The sequence below is a fragment of the Strix aluco genome, chromosome 2, assembly GCF_031877795.1.
Source record: "Strix aluco isolate bStrAlu1 chromosome 2, bStrAlu1.hap1, whole genome shotgun sequence".
In the NCBI taxonomy this organism is placed as follows: Eukaryota; Metazoa; Chordata; class Aves; order Strigiformes; family Strigidae; genus Strix; species Strix aluco.
In genome coordinates, this window is record NC_133932.1 from 79,487,170 (window position 1) to 79,508,649 (window position 21,480).

Here is a 21,480-nt window from a genome sequence, read left to right on the forward strand (position 1 = left end):
GCGGGGGTGTGAAGCCCAGACTGTTCCCAGTCCTTTTAATCTAACCACATTTCTTTCTGAGAGACAGAAAGTCTTTCAAAGGAAGGCGTTTTGATCATCTCTGGGAGAAGAACGTAGACTTCAATTACCAGTCCAATTATCCCAGCTAGGAAGGCAATACAATTGCTTAATTTTAGAGTAATAAGGGACTTTCAAGGTGTGCATTCTCAGCTTTCATCCAAGATAGAGCTTTCCATTGTCCTTCTCTGGCAGATGAAGCTACCATGATGGCAATCACTATTTCTTAATAAAAACCATCTGGAGGAGAACTCAACATACCCTAAGTTCAGTGATTTCACACCTTTACGTGATTTGTTTCCTTCATTGAATATGCTCATCTCAATTTAAAAGGGATGCTTTTTTGTATACTTTAGACAAACACAGTTTACAAGGGTTAGAACAAGATTTAAAAAAGGAATATCCTGCAATAAACAGCCAATCATATTGAATGACCAAGTTCTTGAAAATCCATGGAAAGAATACAGGATAAACTATTTTTTTGGTTTTGTGTTTTTTTTTTTTTTTTTTTTCGAAATCCTATTTTCTTTCCTATGTTGAGTCTACAAGGTAGCAATCTTCCCATAGGTGAAAACATTGTAACTATTTTTTCTCTCAGTGTGTCCATATGGAGCCTAGTGATACACCAGTAAACCCTGCAATACATGGTATGCATATCACCCTCCTTCCTTCTGTTCCAGAACAATGTGGACATTTTAAATTCAAGCACCCTGACCCTAGCTTTCTGTATATTTTATTTTCCTTTTCAGAACATAGTTATATTGTAAACTTTGGTAGGTAAAAACCGACTTATGTGGATTTGTTTAATCAAAGAGTTACGAAAGAAGAGGAAGCGGACAGTAGAAACCACCTTTCCATCATCAGATCGGACTACCATGATGCTTATCTTAAGCTTCTTGTGGTATAATTTTTAGACAGATAATGGTATTTTGAACATGCCTGCTATAGTTTAGTAGTATGACTGAGGATTCATATTGTCTGCAAGTGTCAGTCACTTCCTTCCCTTGAGAGAGGGCCCTGCTTTTATTTAAACTTTCACATTATGCGTCCTGTCTATAAACTGTTACAGCTGGCCAGTAGTTGAACTCTTGGCAATTACAAACATAACCAACAGTGTAAATCAAAAAAATTGAAAAGAACAATAGCCCTGGTCCATTGGGAGGCTGTCGAAGAACTGCATTTGCTCACTATGGTTCCTGAAAACCACCCTTGCACACATGCAGAGCAAGTCTAGCAATCCTCACATTACCTGGTCAGTGCAGAATCTGAGGCACAGGGCCTGGTGACAGCAGGACTATTTCCACAATAACACCAGACTTTTAAGTAAAACCTGGTACTTGGAGCGGTAGTAGGAACAGCATTCCTTGCCAACAGTTGCTGACAGACTCATCTGATGGGTAGCAAACATCTGACTTTGGTTGCTATGAAATCTGGTTACAGAGAGCACTAGAAATAAAAGGGTTACAAGAGATTTGACTAAAAACTGCTAGATGGTAAATAGACTCATCAGAAATTTGCAGCAGCTACAATTATAAGACAGTGATATTTCAGTAAGTAACAGAGGTTACACAATCCCAGATAGAACAACTATAATGTATATAGTGCCAGACTAGAGGCAAGACCATTAGATATCCATTCACACAGTCCAGGCAAAATTATCATCTGATCCATAACGTTATCTTTCAAGGCAGCAGAGGATTCTTCAAACCTAATCCCATCAAAACAGCCACTCATTCATCACATCAACAGGCAGCCTAGCTTCTCCTCAATTTTAATAAAATTTGGGAATATTTGGATTGAGTGAAATTCCAGAACGTGCCATCATGCCTAAATTTTCCAGAACATCATTGAGGATCAAGGAGAAGGCGGCTACCAATTCTCTCACATGGTCAACCTATAACAACCACTAGAGAAGCAGATGATATGAAGATAGCCTGCTGAGCATCTGCAGCTTCTAATGTTATGTGAGGCTGCAGGCATCCAAATTAGGGGAAACACAGAAAAGACTATGAAGACTAATTTATAAAGGTCTTCACATTAAATATTTAACATTAAAACTCTATCTTGATATAATCTATATCTCCAGTTTCTTCCTAAGAGTCTATCATCCCTTTGTATGAGCACAGCCACCTAAGCAGATTCTAATCCATACATAATGCTATAATCAGCAATATAATATAACCTGTGCATAGAATTCTTTTTTTAGAGAAGGAAGACATCTGAAGTACAAGAATTGCCAAGCCCACGCTGTGGATGACATGATCATCAAGTCTGTGGTCTTCTCAACCTTCTGTACCTACAAGATCCATACAGAGGCATTCAGAAATTCACTGCTCAAAACATAAGGAATGAAATTGATGTGAAAGAGCAGGAGATAAAGAGAGGAAAACATTCTGATGGCAAATATTTCTGGGCTTGAATGAAAAACTGAGGTAGGTAAATATACTGGTACTCCAGAAGAACTTAGGGAGGAGCCATGTCTAAGAGACCGCTCTACAAAATTTCTGCCTACCCACTTAATTTCTTGACAGGCTGCATCCATGTGAAGTTTTTGTCAAAACAAGGTAGCTGTCTGAAGGCCTACAGCTGTGCAAGCCAGCTGAGCCATACATTGGAACCACAATAGGGTCACACACCTAAACTCTCTTGGGATTTATAGATGAGGCATGCAAGGAGCCACGTCCCTCGAGAGGTCCAATTCACTACACATTCCTCTGTGAATCTAGTAACACACCAATAGTAAGATACTCAACAAAAACCACAACAGATACCACTTTCACAGAAAGCCATCGGAATAAAAGCAAGTAGTGACAATGCTGTTTCTCACACTTAATGTAGCAGTACAGCCATTACAACACTGATCAAAGAGGTGAAAGACCTGCACCATATACCTTTTTTAGACATACAAGTCTCACATCTGCTTCTCCCAGAAGACTGTTCCAACCACTAAGCTACAAGTGAGGTTGAGAAAATAGTCTTCAATCTTCCTGTTGAAGATGCACCACTATAAAGGCAAATACAAATGCATGAAGGCAAATTCAAAAATTCCAAGGGAACAACAAGAATAGAAAAAGATCAGGTGTACAAGCTGAAGATACTAGGGACTGAAACCCAGGGATTTCTCAGGACTGCTTATTCACTTTAGATAGAGAAGTCACTGCAAAAATGCAAAATCAGTATCCTATGCAGTGGTGACCAGAAGACTCCCCTAGTCCAGGTGATCACAATATTTCAGAAAAGGCCAGCTGTTGCTTCATGATGACACAGTGGCTTCCATTTTTCTCCCATTCTTTTAGAATGTGTTTTGATCAGTGAGAGGACCTGCCTCTCAAGAGGAGAGATTCTACATACATAAGGAGATAGTTTGAGTGGTTTGCTGCAACAAGACTACACACCTCAGAGAGAAGGAGACTCCTAAAGAACTGACACAGAAAAGAAATACTAAGCTATTTTGCAAGACCCATTTCTCATGTATTTCTCAACGAAATGCAAGAAAAAAGAAGGCTGACACTGGGGGGCGGGGGGAAGCATCTCCAGTGCATTGCATGTTCAGATCAGTGTCAGGATTCCCTCCTTTGGAGAGCATCCTGCACACTTGGTACAAGAACGAAATCAACCTCTCCTACCCCCAAAATACCCACTGTATACTGAGGAGGTTATCTGTTAAAGAACGCAAGCAGATCAAACAGATTTAGGTGGTACTACACTGACCCCCTCAACTCCTCTCCCCAAACCTAACATCACACCCAAGCGGACAAAGGCAGTGGGAGAATTTATTCCAAATTACTTCTTGGATTTCGATTGTGGACTGCAGTGTTAACCCAGCAGAAGGTGACTCATGCTTCTCTCTTCCAGGCATTGTAGGGAGTAACCTGCATGTCAGCTACCAAGAATCTAACTGCTTCTGAGACTAGCAGAGCAGATGCCTTCTTTAAGCACAGAGATGGAAAGCCTGGATTTGATCAGAGACTGAGAAACACTCAGACCAGTTGGATTTTTTTGGGAGGGTGTATGAAAGGCATCCAATAAAATGGTCCAGAAGAAATAGTTCAAGGTGATCATCTTCTGCCCTCCAAGTTATTTTCATAAAGAAATTTAATTCCTTAAGTTAAAAAAACCCCTAAACCACAAAACACCACCATTTGACTGCTTTTCAGCAGAATTATTACAGCAGCAGAAGGGCAAGTTTTGAACTTGGAGATAGAAGATTACTACTAGGAAAAACCCTTTACAATGTCAAGTCATTTTAGCAGTAGAAAGTAATCCACAGACTGAAAACATATCTTCTTAAAAACAGTGTACAAATAGCAGTATACAAATAAGGACTGCTGTCATGTAGTTCAAAAAATTACACGTCCAGGATTCTGCATCATGGCCAAGTGCAATTAAATATAGAGGTGGGTAAAAAAAAAGAACAGCCAATTTTTTTCCCCACTCATTTATAACTTTTGGGGAAACCAGTATAAAACCCAAACATTTCATATTCATTGTTTTGTTTTGACAAAAACAAGGATCTTCTAAAATCTAAAAATGAAATTGAAAACGTGGTAAGGAAATTTCAAAAGAAAAGCAATTCTTGAGGAAAGAATTTATGTATTTCTAGACAGGTCTTATAAAGTTCATGGCTTTTTCAAAAGAAGAAAGCATTCCAATTATTTGCATATTTATAAAACATTTCAAGTAAGATTTTGTACAGCAGTTAAAAAGATTTTATAGCAATGTGGGAAACCACAACCAGATCTAATCAGATAAAGTAGGTTGATCAGTCCTTGCTTATCCTCTATACTCTAAGACATTAGGAGTAAGAGGGCAAACAGTACAAACATTCTCCTATCAAAACTTGCTTGTCACAGCAAGTGCACATACAGCCCAGAGGAGATCTATGTGGCTATTTCTTCAAAGCATCTTTTCTTGCAATTAATCAGAAATCCAGGACCAAAGCTCTTCTTCACAACTTTCAGAGCACTTAAGTTCAGAGCCCCCTTATCCAATTCATTTCCAGTTCAAATTAAATTGTAGTTGAGTTCATAGTCACATGGGAATCTCAAACACTAAATCTTTTACTTAAGGTGGCTACCTGTTAACCTGAACAATAACAGAAAGTCACCAAACCATTCTATAAAGTAAGAGTTATATTTTATTTTGCCCCAGGCCACTACCCTAAGCTATTACATTCTAATATTTTAAAATGCTTTAAAATGTCTGCCTCCTTACCCTGACTTTTTGCAGAACATAATAAAAATATTTTAAAAGTCGCTAAAGCTCTATCTACATGACACAAACGATGTTTCAAAATAAGCTAATCAACTCTAAAAAGACTTACTCCTTTTTTGTCCTTCACCTGGTCTTTCACCTAGTCTAGGCCTAATCAAGACAAGAATTATTAAAATATTGTCACCATTGCATTTTTAAAGAGTACAGGACCAACTGAGCTAGCACCATGCCATTAATGTTAAGAAAGGATAACGTGCTCATATCACACCTTTAATTCTCTTGTCTAGACCAGGATTTAAGACAACACAGCTGCTAAAATGCAACCCATTGACAAAGAAAGTGTTCCAGTTGCAGTCATCATTGTAAACTGTACCTAGACTATACTGTTTGCTTTAGTGCAGCAAAAATTGAATACTACTCCTGTACTGGAAACCTCCGGGAAAAAAACCCTAAAAAAAAAAAACCAGACCAGCAGGAAGCTAATGAATAAGAGAACATGAAGAAGCAGATAGCTATAGTTCTTGCTACCTTAACAATCACGTAAATCTTTGTACAAGTCACTACGTGCCAGGATAATTTAGCACTGCAGTCCCAATTGCTTCCCTATTCTCTATCAAAACGTTATCATCACATACCACCTACGCAATTTACAAGGAGGAAAAAAATGGAAAAAAAAAAAAAAGATGTTTGAGCAACACTTTAAAGATTTCTGAAATGAAATAACCACTAACCCCAGGTTTGTTCTTGGGTGCAAAAAATAAAAATCTGACACTGAATTATTATGGGGAAAACTAGAAGAGGAATTGATTTAACGATTTTTGGGAGAGCCACCCACTCAGACATTTCAAATTTTCATCTAAAAGCTTTCAATCGCCAAAGAATGTCTATTTTTGAAATTTCAGTCCAAGAAGTATGCCTGTTAACATAAGAGTTTTAACTAAACATACTGTTAACCAGAATGTTTTATGTATGACCAAACAACAAATTTGTTTCTATCCACATACTATCCAAATGAAGATTAGAGAATCATGGTTATTTTGAAAGAAAAGATGAAAGTTACTGCCAACTGTGTTGGCTATAAAAAACAGTATTTAAAGAATTATTGTCCTCTAGGCAAAACAGAAATTCAAAGGCAAAACAGAAATTCTTAATGAGCAATGATTTTTTTTTTGATAAAAATTTCCAAATATTCATTGCAAAAATCTGTGTCAAAAAAGCTTAATGAAATGCAAGACAGAAAACATTCAACCCCAAGCATTAATGCTATATTATTGTACTAAACTATGAAAGCCATTAAAGTCGCTGTTATATTTGGTCTTTAACACATTAAATAGCATTTTTACAACACACACTCGACCAAGCAACACTGCACAACTGAAAACAAATTTAAGAAGTCTTGCCACATACTGTTCTACTATTTGACAATTGTAGCTATTCATATTTATTCACACACCTCTACAACAACATGAGCTACAGCAGCCATTAAGACCTGAAAAGAAAAGATAATGCTAAGTGATAGAGGCATCTCAAAAAAAAGATATGCTATACTCTAAACTAGCACAATCTAAACTAAACATGCAAACAAAAGGAGCTTGCCTACCTGGCTTTTTCAATAAAAGTCCAAAGAACACCTAAAAAAAGCAGGAGGGGATAAAAAGATTTATTTTCAGTGCCCACATATGGAAGCTATCATGTCATTTTACCTTACAAAGAAAAAAAAAAAAAAATCAATCTTGGAAAGGAATAGCTATACAATTAGCTGGGGAGTGGTAGGGGGAAGCAGCCAAAACCCCCCCAAAACATTAGGAGACTCCGGTTATAAGCATTGTCTCAAGTTTTCATGGTTTCCACAGAAAGTAACTCAAAGTAGCATGAATATTTCAGATTACCAAGAAAGTGAGGGGGGGGGGGGGGGGGGGGAAGGAAAAAAAAAAAAAGGTCAAGAGAACTCTGCCAGTATGGAATTTAATTCAAAAGCTTCTACAGGAAAACATTAAAGGTAATATGTTCTGAAGATGCATGAGCACCTTGAAATATCCAAGTTTAAGATAAAAGCCAAGCAACTTCAAAATAATCTTCTATTGCTTAAAACTGCACGCTGTCAGAGACTTTTTTTAAAGGATTGTCTATGTATGAATTCCCCAGTTAAATCAAGAAACCTATAATTTTGTCTGACAGAATTAGTTTGTTAATTTTAAATTAAAACAAAAGTACAGTCACAAAAAAAAAAAATCTAAACTCTACAGAGCCAGAAAGTGCTGTAAAGTTATTTTAAAAGCGTAAGAGCACAAAGAGAAACTAAAAGAATCTGAGTTCAAAACTAAATAAAATTTACAGAAATATCCTGTAACCTGTAAACGTAATACTCTATTACAGACACTTTCTAAGGGACAGTCTACACATCAGATCCCCAGTAAGACACAAGAGATGGCCATACAGCTGAAGGTTTTGATGTTATACATAGGGTAAATTTGATATGACTGACTACTTGTGTTTACCACTTCTTTATATTTCTACAGATGCTTAAAATACTTGCATTTTCTTCTTGTAAATTGATAAGGTTCTCACCTGAGAAACAGTTATCCATAGGTGTCCCTTAAAAAAAAAGAAAAAAAAACAGAAGAGGGGCCAGTATAGCTCCTCTATTGTACTTAAATATTTTAACACAATGGTCGACGTCTGCATCATGTCAGAATTCCTTCCAGGTTTCTACACATTCTCAGAAATATGTACAAGTGTTTGATGGGATTTAAAATCTATTAATCTGTTCTTGCAATAAAGTGCTAAATTTCATCTGGTGGGTGCACGAGTGGCTGGCAGCTTGGCCAGGCATCCTACAGAGAGCGGAGGCCATGTTTATTACCTGCCCTGCCTTTTTCACTTAAAGATGAGTACTCTAATCAATCCCCTACACTGATATTATTGCAAGAAAAGAACTCTTGCTTAAAAAGACTTCAGGATTTCAGTCTGTTCTTATTTCTACCATCTCTACACAGCTACTATCTATGAAAGTCCCTAGGCATTTGTCAAGCTTTTGCATACAGTACTTCAGAAGGAATAGAATTTTCCAAGTTTCACTTCTACTGAACGCTTAGGTATTTCTTCCTAGAAGGCTGGAGACATGTTTGTGGTTGAATGTGTTAGAATTCTCAAAATAGTTCTCAAAATTAGAAAGTTATTTTCTTAAAATAAAGATGAGAAATACATAGAATTTCAGAAAAGTGATAAATTCAACCTTGCTTAAAGAGGACTATGGTCTTTGAATAAAAAACATACTTAGTTTTCATAGTACTTGGAAAGCAACATTTTCAAACTAGACATTTGAGCAATTTGTAATTATTGAAATGTATTAATTGTGAAATCATCATCTTGAATCAATGATAATTGATGTATTTAGTGACTTAATAGTGATTAAGTCTGAAAAACTATACTTGAAATTATATCTCTTGTATGTTTTAAATTACCACACAGAATCCCTAGACTAGGAGGAAGACTTTCATCCTGATGATAAACACCACCACAAAGAACATTCTCAACTCAGAGACACTGTGGTATTTCATGTGATTATTTCATATCACTGTATCATTTAGTCTGCATTTTCAGCCAATCTAAATTAATAAATTTTCTGGTCTTTGTTTCTAGAGAAAAAGCAACAGGATTAACAGGATTGATAAAAAGTTTTTTTTTTTCCCTACTTGAAATAAGCATTTCACAAAAATACTATTTTAAGTAGAATCTGTTAGTGTGTCCAAAACATGAACACAACTGTCCTGTCTTTAAAGCACTGGTCAGACATCTAGAGAAAATATTGCAAGTGAAGAACTCCGAGTTAACTTTGAGTTGTTATTTCTGTGCTCTAGTTTTCTGCTTGAATAAAAATAATAATACTTCTCTATTTCATAGCATTCTACTAAATACATATATATATTAAAGCCTGTAGGACAGATTGAGAAATTACATTATTGGAGGCTACATAAGCACCTAGAATACATACCCAACGAGGTTTAAACACACCTTCATGGGAGAAAAACATTGGCAAAGTCATATCCAAAATTAAGATTCAGTATATGGTAAATATCAGCAGATTCTCTTCAGAGAACTTTCTAATCACACAAAAGGGTTAAAAGTTACCTAACTCCTTTTTCCACAAAAAAAAAAAATTACACTACTTAATCTGCATACTCACTACTCATTTCTAAACCTTGATATCTAACCGGGGTGTACCACTTCCAACCCATTTCATCTAACAGCTTCTGTTCTTCCTTCACTGCAGACCTTCGCTGGCAAGGGCCCACTCACCCAGTTTATCCTTGCTCTTACAAATAAAAGGTTTCTCCAGAAAACAGCTCACTCTGAAACTACAGCGAGTTCCGTCCACAGCATAAATAACAGACAGTTCATTGCCACGCTTGCAAATCCATTTTGGAGGTAAAGAAGGTCCCAGAGTTGCAGCACCTACAAATGCACAGGTGACATTTTGTGTCGTGTCTCACCAGGAGGCAGTAAAGAGTAAAGCAGCAGCTGATTCCATTTATCCTTCTTGTATACAGAAAGAAAGTACTTTTCAAAGTTGCCACGAAACAAATATTATGCTTATGTACGCTCCATCTTCCCAACAGTACAAACCCTTAGCATTTGCAAGAATCAGAACAAAAACGGCTTAATGGACATATCTGGCAGAAGTGGGATCCAGAAATCAGTACTAGGCGCCTGAAACAGTAAGATCATGGAGCTGGAACAATGCATTTCAGATAAGCAGACAATGGCACAGTGAAGAGCAGCTCCCAAAACTGTTTACTTGGCTATCATCATCAGTGACGACAGCTTCAAACAAGCACGGAGGCACTCTCAAGTTCATAATCCCAGAGACCAACTCCATACCTTCATCCTCATTCTGCACAACCCACCACCCTACATTAGGGCACAAAGCCTTTGTCCTCCTACCTTCTGATTATACTCCTTCAACCAGCAAAACGAGACGTCCACTGCTTCACTTCCCTAGGGCACATCCCCTTTCATCAGTTTCCTGCCCCCCACCTACTGATACCAATGCACATGTTCCAGATAAGCAGGGCTAGTTGCATGCACTGCATGAAGAGCTGACTGCAGAAGCGATTGCTTTGGACAACACAAGATATAGCCAAGCCACTCCTCGGGTAGAAACTATTGTAAGACACAGCATCTGGAGGAGGAGGAGGAACAGTTGTGATTTTGTACCACCGAGCTCCATCATCCAGCGCTGGCAGCATTCTGCACAGTGGGAAACTGGCCCAGAGTACCAAGACCACTTCTGAAACCTCTTCCTTCTCCTCATCCTGTGTCTAGGCAGAGCTGCTGGGGGTGCACTCATCCACTCAGAACTGACAGAGCTCCTTTACTGAAGGTAAAGCGCCTTGACTCATTCTTAGAAAGATCTAGACAAAAATGTTTTATTTACTTCGAAAAGAAAAATATGGTTTACATGTAAACCATTTCCCAGGAAAGAACTTTAATTGCCTGTTTAAAAGCTATGGAGGCATCCTCCACTCTTGATAAAGCTGTTCATGATGATTGAAAGGGATGCAAGGCTCCCTCACTATGCAGTACACAAGGAAGCTTGACTTTGTAGTTTTGCCATTAGGCGACTCTTCTACAAACTGGGAGACCTGGATTTCAGTCCTGTTTCTAAGTCTATTTGTGCATTTTTTAATACTAAATAGCCATTTAATGAGAACAGAAACTGTATTGGCAAGAGTGATATCAACCTCTTCTAACCACTAAGCTTCAGAGTTAAGTAAAGGTCCACCTGTTTCCTCTCTTTCATTCATAAAGATGTCATTCATTCCTATAAAGTAACTCAACTTCATCAGGTGGAGTGAAGGACTCCCTTGGCTTCGTTTGGCCTGGTATGTGGTGGTTAGACCAGGGAAGTAGAAGACTCGAGCATGCATCTCTTAACCTGAAGAGGGAATTTCACCTGGCTTTTCTACTTCTTGGGAGAGTAATTAAAATTACTCTCTAATTATGTAATAACACAGCAGGGATTCTTTCATCCAAGAAAAAAAAAATAGCAAGGACAACATATAAAATGTAGAGATACCTATCAGTTAGAGACCTGGCCAATTGTTTTTCAGGTACAATGAAAGTTCAGAGATTTTTCACATTAAGGTTTTGTATCAATATAAGCATATAGTTGTTGTTTTCGGGTACATCTCATCCAAAATCCCTAAGTAAACAGGACTATGATTATTAGTATCTCAACATGGATTAAATGCATTTGTGCAACTGTAAATTATAATTTAGAAGTCCTTGTACAGATACATATTATATCTGTAAATATGCATTCTTCCAGTTTAACTGGTGCAAACGATGCAAACTTAAGCCAACAGCACATTAGGTCTTAAACTGCCTGGGAACTTAAGTCCAAAACAGAACAACAACACCACCCACAAATATAAGATGAAGTAAGTTGACAAGGAAAGATCTTGCTGAAGCTACATGTGTTTAATATTGCAAATCAATAGCACATCCCTTTCAACTACAACTCAGTTAAAATTTTCAGGACTTGCTAAAGTATTCAGGATTTCAGCAGCTTTTAGATTACTTTGCATAAGTGAAATTTAGGATTAAAACATTGCTCATGTGTCTTTCACAAAGTACCTAACCAAAAGCCAAAAGTTGAAGACTTGCAGTAAAAGAGATGGCAGAAGAAAAACAAGAGCAGCATTGAGACCCACTCTCAGCAGTGCTGAGTCAATGTAACTATGGAAGTACAAGTTGCTTTCTATTCTGCTTCACCTATCTACAGCCTGTCAGCTGGGGTCTGAATGCAGATGCTCCATTGCAAGGTACAATGCAAGCTGCAAAAGCCACAGCTAGGCAATCAGAGACTAAATAAATTTATATCGCTGATTAAATATACAGGAAAACCAAAAGCATTTATTAATGAATAAAGTCTACCCTAAGTACTTCAAGAAAAAATGTTCTTCTATAAGGTACGTGTGAATGATAAGGATTGCAAGGATATGGAAATGGTATTTTCCATAATAAATTCAAAATAACTTCATTACATTGGTCTTTAGAAATCCCCAGTGAAAAAGTTAGGACACACATTAAGAAACACCTACTATGAGAAAGTTGCAAGTCTAAAAATATCAGTGCTTTGTCTCCTCCCTCCCCTTTCCCCTACTCACCCTCCTCCCCAATTTCAAAATACATCCTCCCCAGGCCTTGGGGAGGTATTTCTGTGAACAGACCATACCTGACCATATGATTAGCCATTATCACCTTTTATGCTCCACTCCACATTAAGATGCAAATCCAACAGCTGCGGTCCAACTAAGTTATTTACAAGGGTTTCCCTTTCAGGTGTCCAAGCCAAAGCTTACAACCAGTTCTGCGACATAATTACAACCTCTCTCCACCGGCAATAGCAGATCTCTGCCTGCGATGATGATCTGGCCAGCGGCATTTTCTCATCCACGCTATGGTTCAAACGGTTGCTATGATTTCAAATGGTGCATCTACCCTTATTTTAGCGTGACTGGCTGCATTTCAGCTGCTGACATCTAACTGATTGACGCATATCTAAACAACGTAGTGGTTATAAAAACAAACTGGCAGTATGCACCGGTGTTTCACCACTGTGGATTCACTCGTAACAGAGCGGCTGGCAACGCGACCGTGGGAAAATTAAGAGCAACACCGGCATACAGAAGGCCTAACGCTCACAGCCGTCATCTCTCCACCAAGAGAGAGGCTTGCGTTCTGCACTTTTAAGAGGAGTGGGAAGTTCACGGAAATACCTATGCAGGTATCCGAGAAGGCAGATCTCTAGCCGCCTCTGAAGACTTGTGTGCCGCACGGAAACACCCCAGGCACGCCCACGAAGAAAGTACACGCGAGGACTGACCCGATCCAACACTGGGGGAACTGCTTTTACGCCCCCCCGGTTTCGGCCGTGGCACAGCCTGCCGCCCGCCCGCCGGTGGCCAGCCTGTCTGCCATATTTCACGCAGGAGCACCCCAAACTTACCGCGTCGTAAAGGCAAAGCGGGAGAGGGGGGAGGGGGGGGGGGAGGCGCAGCGGAAACCGCTGGAGCCCCCTGCCCCCGCTCCGCCCCCCCCGCCCACGGGGAGCCCCGGGCTGCGGGCGAGGCACCGGCGGGGGCGGGGAGGGAGCGGGGGAGGGGGGGGTCGGGTCCTGCCGCCCAGGGGAGCCACCGGGGAAGGAGGGAGGGGGGCGGGTGAGGGAGGGAAGCGGCAGGGCAGGCACCTGAGCGGGCAGCGGGCGTGGGCAGCCCCCGGGCCGGAGATCCGGGCACTGCGGGGCGGCCCGGCGCGGCGGAGGAGGGGGACGGAGCGGGGCGAGGGGGAGGACACGGGACGGGGGACGGCCGCCGGGCGGCCCGTAGGCCCCGGCGAGCCGGGCCGCAGGTGGGCGTCGGGCGCGGCCGTCGGAGGAGCGGCCGCCGGGCAAGTCACCTCTTGACGCGGATGATCTGGTCGCGCATGGGTCGGATGTCCTGGAAGCTCTGCTGGTTGACCAGGCTGTAGACGAGGATGAAGCCCTGCCCGTTCTTGATGTAGAGGTCCCGCATGGAGGCGAACTGCTCGGTGCCCGCCGTGTCCAGGATCTCCAGGACGGAGGGGGAGGCGTCCACCTCGATCTCCTTGCGGTAGAAGTCCTCGATGGTGGGGTCGTACTTCTCGATGAAGGTGCCGGTCACGAACTGCACCGTGAGCGCCGACTTCCCCACCCCGCCCGAGCCCAGCACCACCACCTTGTACTCGCGCATCCTCCCGCCGCCGCCAGCGCGGACGGACCGCCCGCCCGCCCGCCCGACCCGCACCTGCCGACGGCCCCTCCTCACCCCCCCGCCATGGGCCGCCCCGCCCTGACCGCCGCCGCCCCCGCTCCGCGCCCGCCCGCCCGGCGGATGCTCCCGGCCGCGGCGGCTCCTGGGCGGCGCTGCCGGCGGCGGGGCCGCGCTCACGGGCTGCGGCGCGGCTGAGGTGGGGCGCCGGCCCCGCCCCCTCCTTCCCCTGTCACCACGGCAACAACCAACCGGCCGGGGTGGGGGGGCCGCGCTGAGGAGGAAGAAAGAGCGGGGAGGAGGGCGGGCGGCGCCTCGTCACGTGGCGCCGCCCCGCGTCGCGTCCCGTCCCGTTCCCCCCCTCCGCCGGAGGGCGCCGGCCAACCGGCGGGCGCGGCTGCCGCACGTGACGCCGACGGCAGCAGCGACTCGGCGGCTCGCGGCGGCGGCTGCCCGTCCCCTCCCGCCCCCCGCCCGGCGCTGTCGCCGTGGAGACAGCGGCCCGCCCCCGCCCCTCCACTCGGGCCTGCTCCGCCACGCGCTGCCCCGAGGGCCAACCAGCGGCGGCGCAGCGATCACGCGGCAGGCGGCTGAGCCAATGGGAGCGCGGGCTGGGAGCGAGCGGGGGTTGGGCGGGCGCTCGGCGGCCCCGCGCCCGGAAGTGGCTGTCAGGGCCCGCGGCGGCGGTGCCGGGGCTGTCGCTGGAGGTGGGGAGGGCGCGCTCGCCCCGGGAGCGGCCTGTAGCCCGAGGGGGAGCTGGCGTCGCACCGGGGGGGTGCAGGGCGGTTGGGTGAGACGGCGGCGGCGGCCCCTGCGCTGCCCCCTGTCCCGGTAGGTGGACGGCAGTCGGGGAGAGGGAGAGGCCTTTCTGAGCCGCCCGAGGGCACATCCCGTGCAGGCTCCCGGTTCCGCTTCCCGGTTTGCTGGGGGAGGGGGCTCTGGCGGGGTGAGTTCTTGCTGTTTTAAACCTGGCGGTTCTCCGGAGGCTGAAGGTGTCTGTGGAGGACCCGAGGCCACCGTGTTAATCTCACTCGTGTGTGCAGAAATAAATGGGATTCACGAAATCTAACGCACCGTTCCTGTGAGCGTTCCCTTTGAATGCGCTGTGATCGTCATGCTGGCGTATGCTTGCAAGGGGGATGCCGTTAATTGTTTGTTACTAATGAGTGCCTACCTCCTCAACCCCTTCTGATAGAGACAGAGGGCCAGGAAAGATGGTGGTGCAGTTTGAGAAAAACACTCCATCTAAACAGTACCAAAAATGAGAATGATTGACATTAACGGTTTCTCATGGGAACCAGTATCACTCTGGAAAGATGCTCACATTTGTATGCTTGTCTTTCTACTGTGCAACAGACTCCTTAACCATCCCATTTTTTTCCCTCAAACACCCCTGGCTGGAATGATTTGATATAGGGAGAAAAGACTTTATTTCCATTAGAGAGGCTTAGGGTTCAGCCAGAGCTGCTATTCAGATACTTTCTGAAAGCTGTCAGAAAAGGAGCTCATTCCTGGGGTTGCATTTCTTGCTGTGTTGTTCTTCCCTTTGCATTGTCATGTCTTCATCTTAAATAACGCCTAAGGTGTCAGCCTGCTCTCCAGACAAGTCCAGTTCTGCTTCCTTGTTGACTTGTTTTCATGTTTCCAAACCTAACTGGGAATTTTGAGTGGCAGATGTATTTCTGGCTTTTTGGAGCACTTTTGTCCTCCATCTGAGTCTTCTGGTTAAATGCTTGCCATGTGCAGTGTTCTAAGCTTTTTAGTGTTTTGCTTGGGCCTTCTGTTTGGCTTTTCCTCTGTATGTTGTTGTTTTGTGGTTTTTTTTCAACTGCAAAGCTTCAAAACAAATTTATCTTAGTAGGATGCCCATAGCTTTGGTCTGTCTAGAAGAAAGAAAATTATTCGCTGGCTTCTCACAGTGCCCATGTAGTCAAAAACCACCAAAGCAAAACCAAAACCCTACACATCTGTGTGATGTAAATATATTCAATACCAAAGAGATACATGGAATTTTTTACAGGACTGTTAGAATCCATTTGTAAATGTTACAGAGCCTTGTCAGTCTAGTCACAACTGAGTAATAATTTCAATGAATAATCTCATTTCTGTTGGTGACTTGAGACCTTCAAATAATAGAAATGATCCTACAAGAACATGTAATAGCACAAAATGCAAGATACTGCATGTATGGATTAATAAGTATTTGTAGCATAAATCTGGGAGCCCTCCAGCAGAGTAATGGGAAAATACCTGGGTTTATTAGTCAGCAATGAAAGGAAGCTGCCAATTTAATGTAGTTGTGAAGAAACAAGTGACTGTGGCATGCACACAGTCAAGCTTCTGGGTGACTAGTGAGACGTTACTGTGTCCAGTTCTGATAAACCATGTCCAGGAAAAGATGTTCAGAAATACACAGGGGAGGGTTACCAGAAAAGAACAAATCTTATCTACAAGAGTACACTGGGAATATTAACCTAGGAAAAGCAAATGCGGAGAAGGGTTGTGGGTAACCAATAAGGCAAGGTAGAGTCAAGCTCAAGCGAATAGGCATTTAAGCTAATGAACAATACTGATAGAAGAGCATGGATCTAAACTGATTATAATCTAGATAACTCACAGTTTTCTGTCTCAGAGGACTGAAGGTTTTGCCTTCTGTTAAGAACAGTGAAAGATGAACATGTCTAACAGGCTTTAAAATGTGTTGTGGTTCAGGACAGGAAGATGATGTGCAATCATACAAAATAGGTTTAAGTGATCTGTGTTGAAGGGAGGAGATTTGGGCCTCCCTTCTTACTCATCCTGAGACTGGAACAATCTCCTGATGTTCAGTACTTCTCAGAAAGAAGCTGTCAGCTGCTGGTTCATGATGAGGATGATGATTAGAGTGAGAGGACAGCGGTTCAGAAAGAGGTTACAGGAATGCTCCCACTGGAAAGATTTACACCAGGTGTTTGGTCTCACAGATTACTGAGTTTGATGAGCAGCAAAGTGCTTTTTCACTTAATAATGATAGTGGGGTGACATGTGCAGGGACTAAAGAAACACGTACAAAACTGAAATATAGAAGGACAGTATGTGTAGTGTGGAGGATGGAAAAGAAAAGGCAGGATGGTCAACTGGAGGAGATGCCGGATGCCTTGAACAGATGACTGTTCCTAAGGCTCTCAGCCACTTCACTTGTGAGGCTGAACACCTTCTCATTGCCCTGTTATTCTAGCCTTCAACCTTGGCTGATTTTGGTTTATCTGGAGAGAACGACAACATTGAAAATTCAGCTAATAAGCGCCAGAGGCTCAGCCCTGAAAACAAATGCAGTATCAGTTATGTGAAGTTATTTATAGTGAGGTGGAGAACATGGGGCCGTGTAGGTGCTGCCAATCTTTTATGCACATTGCTTATGCTTTTGCTATTCTTTACCAAAGAGTAGGGGGGAAAAAAAGAAGTAAATTTCGGGGGAAGAGAAACTTCCTGCCACAAAAGACTGAACTGGGCAAGGCTTGCCAGGCAAATATCTCAGGCCACAGCATGTTTTCTCAGCGTGACTTCCTTTGCAGCTTCTCACAGGAGACTCAGGAGTCGTCTCGTCCCTCTGTGCTGTACAGCTGGGTTTTTGCCGACTTCCTAAGATTTAGAAACTTCAGTTTTATTGCTCACTTCTCAAGTCTTTTTATGTCTTATATTGAACTATCATATTTCAAACTTCAGCAGCCTGCGGCTAACCACACTGTTTTATGATAGGCTGGAGTTTCTCAATAAATATTGAATTTTTATCTTATGCAGAAACCACCATACTGTTTCATAATTTTTTTGCTAGCTATTGTAGCCTCTGACTACACGTTAAGTTATGTGTATGAAAGGGGAAGAAGGCCTCTAACATCTATTTTCATTCCAAAGGCGGTAATTCTTCAGTAGTAACAGCATCAGTGGCAAGATGCAAACTGGAGCAATATGAAAAATGGGGAAATCTATAGCTCCCTCCCTCTGAGAGCTGATGATGGTCTCCTGACACCAAAGCACAAGAGAATGTGTGAAATAGAGCCTGTCTACTCTACAAACTGTTCTAGTGTATATTTGTTTTCCGTGGTCTTTTAAGTGCATGTTAGTAGAACAACAGTGATTTCCTGTCCTTGCTTACTGTCATATTTTTACATTCAGGCTGTCAGTGCAGTTCTGTCATCACGTGGATTGCTCCTGACCATGTGTCATTACAGTATTTTAGGAAGTGTAGCCAGTGTTAAAGATTGAGATTATGTTTAGTCTTTAATATTTCTTGCTAAATTAATTATCTTATTAGAACTGTCCATAAAGTTGTTACCAAATTCAGGATGCAGTTAACTGGAGTGAAAGGTTTTCTTTCACTCCAAAAACTTTTCTTACCCTATCCTTGTCATTTTTAGGTGATCACACTGTTAATTTCTCTTTCATCCCAGCAGTAATATTGTCCCTTTTTTTACTGACTGCAAAATTGTAGGTGTTTGGCATCTTTGTTCATGAAAGCAGCAGCTTTCTAGAGGAGAGCAGGAACCACCTGAGCATACCTGTAAAGGTAAAAGAGGTTGGACCTCCTCCTCTGTCCTGTTTGGCAGCGGTCGGGTGGCAGCTCTGATCGCCCAAGAGCCCTACCAGTGACAGCAAGCGCTGTCTGCAGCCTGGTGGAGGGCGTGGAGTGGGATTTAATTTACTGCACTGGAAGAGCATGTTTTGGAAGCTAGGTTTCATTAACTTCACTGCTTGCAGGCCAGTTTGGGTTTGCTGGGGTTTTTTGTTTTGTTCTTAAGGAAATCTAAGCACTTGTTTTTGAAGGTATAGTGGGTGTGCTTTTCTTTTGTAGTGGTGAAACCGAGTGTGAGCTTTGAGTGAGATGACTTTTGTGTCTGTGTTAAGCCTTACTGCAGTCAGGGGTGCTCTGTGCAAAGGTGAGATAGCAGCTCTCCAGAGACCTCATTATAAGGTCGGAGTTGAAATTTGCAGTGATGAAATGCAGTCATCAGTGTTTGCATTGGTTGGGGTTAGCAGTTCTCTGAGCGCAGGGAATTGCCCATGTACCATCCTGGGCTTAGTGCCCTAAGGTGGTAAACTAGAGTGCGTGGGGACTGAAGCTTAGCTGATCCACTGAGTGTAGTAAGTGCGATGGTGATCAGCATTGTCCATTGCTGTGCTTTAGTTCTGGTAAGTGGTTTTGGGAAAATAGTTTACAAATCTGAGGTAAGTGCTAGGAAATTTGTGGCAAAATTGAGAATTTAGCACTTGGATTTTCAGCAGTCAAACATGCTGAGTGGGGAGATCTTAAACCAGCTGATTGAAATGTTGCACGGGCAGGTCTTTTCTCCTCAGTTTAAATTGCTTATAGCCTTCATTTAAGCATATTTAAGAGATTCATTTAAGCATATTTAGAGAAATAGTCTCTTGCACTTTCTGCGACTCCATAGGGGTGTAAGCAGGCCCTGCCTGCTTGCTGTGTTAGTTCCCCAACCATGCCCAGACCCACACCACCTTTCTCCTTCTTACACCTGTGCTGAGCCATTCCAGCTCACTGAATTTGTAGAAAGCGAATCCAGACTAGAAATGCAAATTGTTTTATAATTGCTAGCTGCCAGGGACTTAACCATGAAAGAGGAACAGAGTTAACGCCTAAACCCCCACCTATTGCTTCCCAAGAGACTGTTTTGTGTTGTGACAGAAAACAAACTACATTACATTCCAGCCGAACGAGATTCAATTAATATGTTTTACCTTGTAACTAGAGAGGACAAGACATGTGAACACAATTACTGTGGCTCCACCAATAGATAGTCATTAAATTTCTGTACCTGCCACTTTCAATTGTGTGCTCCAGTCCCCAGGGTTTGGGGATTTTTTTGTTTTTTACAGTTTGAAAGAGATGGAGACGATAGGAATAAGCATACCAAAGTCTTTGCTCAGTCATAATTTAATGTGATAAAACCAGAAAGAAGCATTAAGACTTCGGTCCCATGGGTTCATTTCAGAGGATGGCCAGTTTGGTAGTTTTGCACATCGGGGCAGCTTTCTGTTGTTATCATCTCATTAATGTTTTTTACTGACATTGCAGATTAACCGTTCAAAGGAAGGGGATCACTTGTCGAGGGGTAGGGCTGACTTTTTTTAACTACTTACGCAGTCAGATAGCTATCCCTGTCACGTAATAAGGTCATCGTGTTTAATTGAAGATGGTGGTTAAATTTAAAACGAATAATTGCTCCTGGCCCCTCTTTTATTAAGAGTGAAAAATTTGATCAAGCCATTCCCCAAAGCACCAAGAAATGGTTTAGCTCGTCACCTGATTTTTACTGGTTTTGGTGGAGTTTTGGTGGACTTCTGCTGATGTATTACGACATTTCACAAGAAGGTTTTCTTTGCTTCTCATAAAAGCAAACAGGAAACCTTGGTGGTGTTATTAATTTTAATGAAAAGCTTCCATGGCATATCTAAGTTTTGTAAGAAATACTTACCTGCCAATACAGTTAAATAGCTATCATTCAGATGTAGGTTCAAAACAGGGGAAGTCAGTTTCAGGATGTAAAAAAACCACAGTAAAATAAACTAAAACCAGCTAATTTATTATTCCATTTGACTGTTTCTTTCTCCTTATGATGTTCAAAAATAAATCAATTCAATCACAAGACTTAAGAGAAAGTGAAGATAATGATAGTCTCTTCTTATTAAGGTACAAAAGTCTTGCAGTATCTGTCACAAGTCACATAGCCATTTTTTTTCTGAGTCAGACTTGAAAGGAAATAAGTTTAACTCCTCCTTTTTAATAACCAGAGTATAAGCATCGGGGACTTGTATCTCACAAGTGTTAGATTTCGTAGGCGTCAATAAAAATTTAATATTACTGTTACAGTAATACTTTCTTTTTACATGGTTATTTTGAGCAAAATATTCAGAACTGAATCAAATCGTAAGATGCCTTAATTGCTGTGTGTTACACTGTAAATTAAAATAAGATTTCCAATGCACTCTTCACATATTTATTTCTTATAGATACATTTTCTTAAAAGAGGCAGCATTTAATCTTCATCTCATGTAACGAAATCATAACTTATATCAGTTCAATTCAGTACAAGCCCTAAACTGAGTAGGTCATTTTGGTACATGTCCGCATAGACGCATTTGTTCTGGATGTTTGGATTTACATCATCTGTTCTGGGCAGTGAAGCTGGTTGCTCCACAGAGTATCCAGATCAAACAGCAAAAGAGTCCTGAAAGGCCCCTGAAGAGAGGCAGGTTTTAATCACAGACCACAGAGACGTAGGTTTTAAGGGGGCTGGCCACTGCCTGGGGGATGTGAGATCCCCCGATAAAGACTCAGCAGCCAACTTGTCAGCGAACGCTGACCCTGTCTTCATACACAGATAGCTGGACAAGTGTGCCCAGCAAAATCATGGGCCCA

General features: G+C 42.3%; 1 protein-coding gene across 1 annotated transcript in view; it reads right to left on the minus strand.

Annotated features, from left to right (window-relative positions):
* Positions 1-14,132, minus strand: part of RAP2A (RAP2A, member of RAS oncogene family) — a 31,930-nt gene extending 17,798 nt beyond the window's left edge. Inside the window, exon 1 of the mRNA XM_074815424.1 lies at positions 13,735-14,132. Coding sequence (XP_074671525.1) covers positions 13,735-14,048 — 314 coding nt within the window. The 5' untranslated portion in view covers positions 14,049-14,132. The remainder of the gene's footprint in view (positions 1-13,734) is intronic.
* Positions 14,133-21,480: the final 7,348 nt, after the last annotated feature.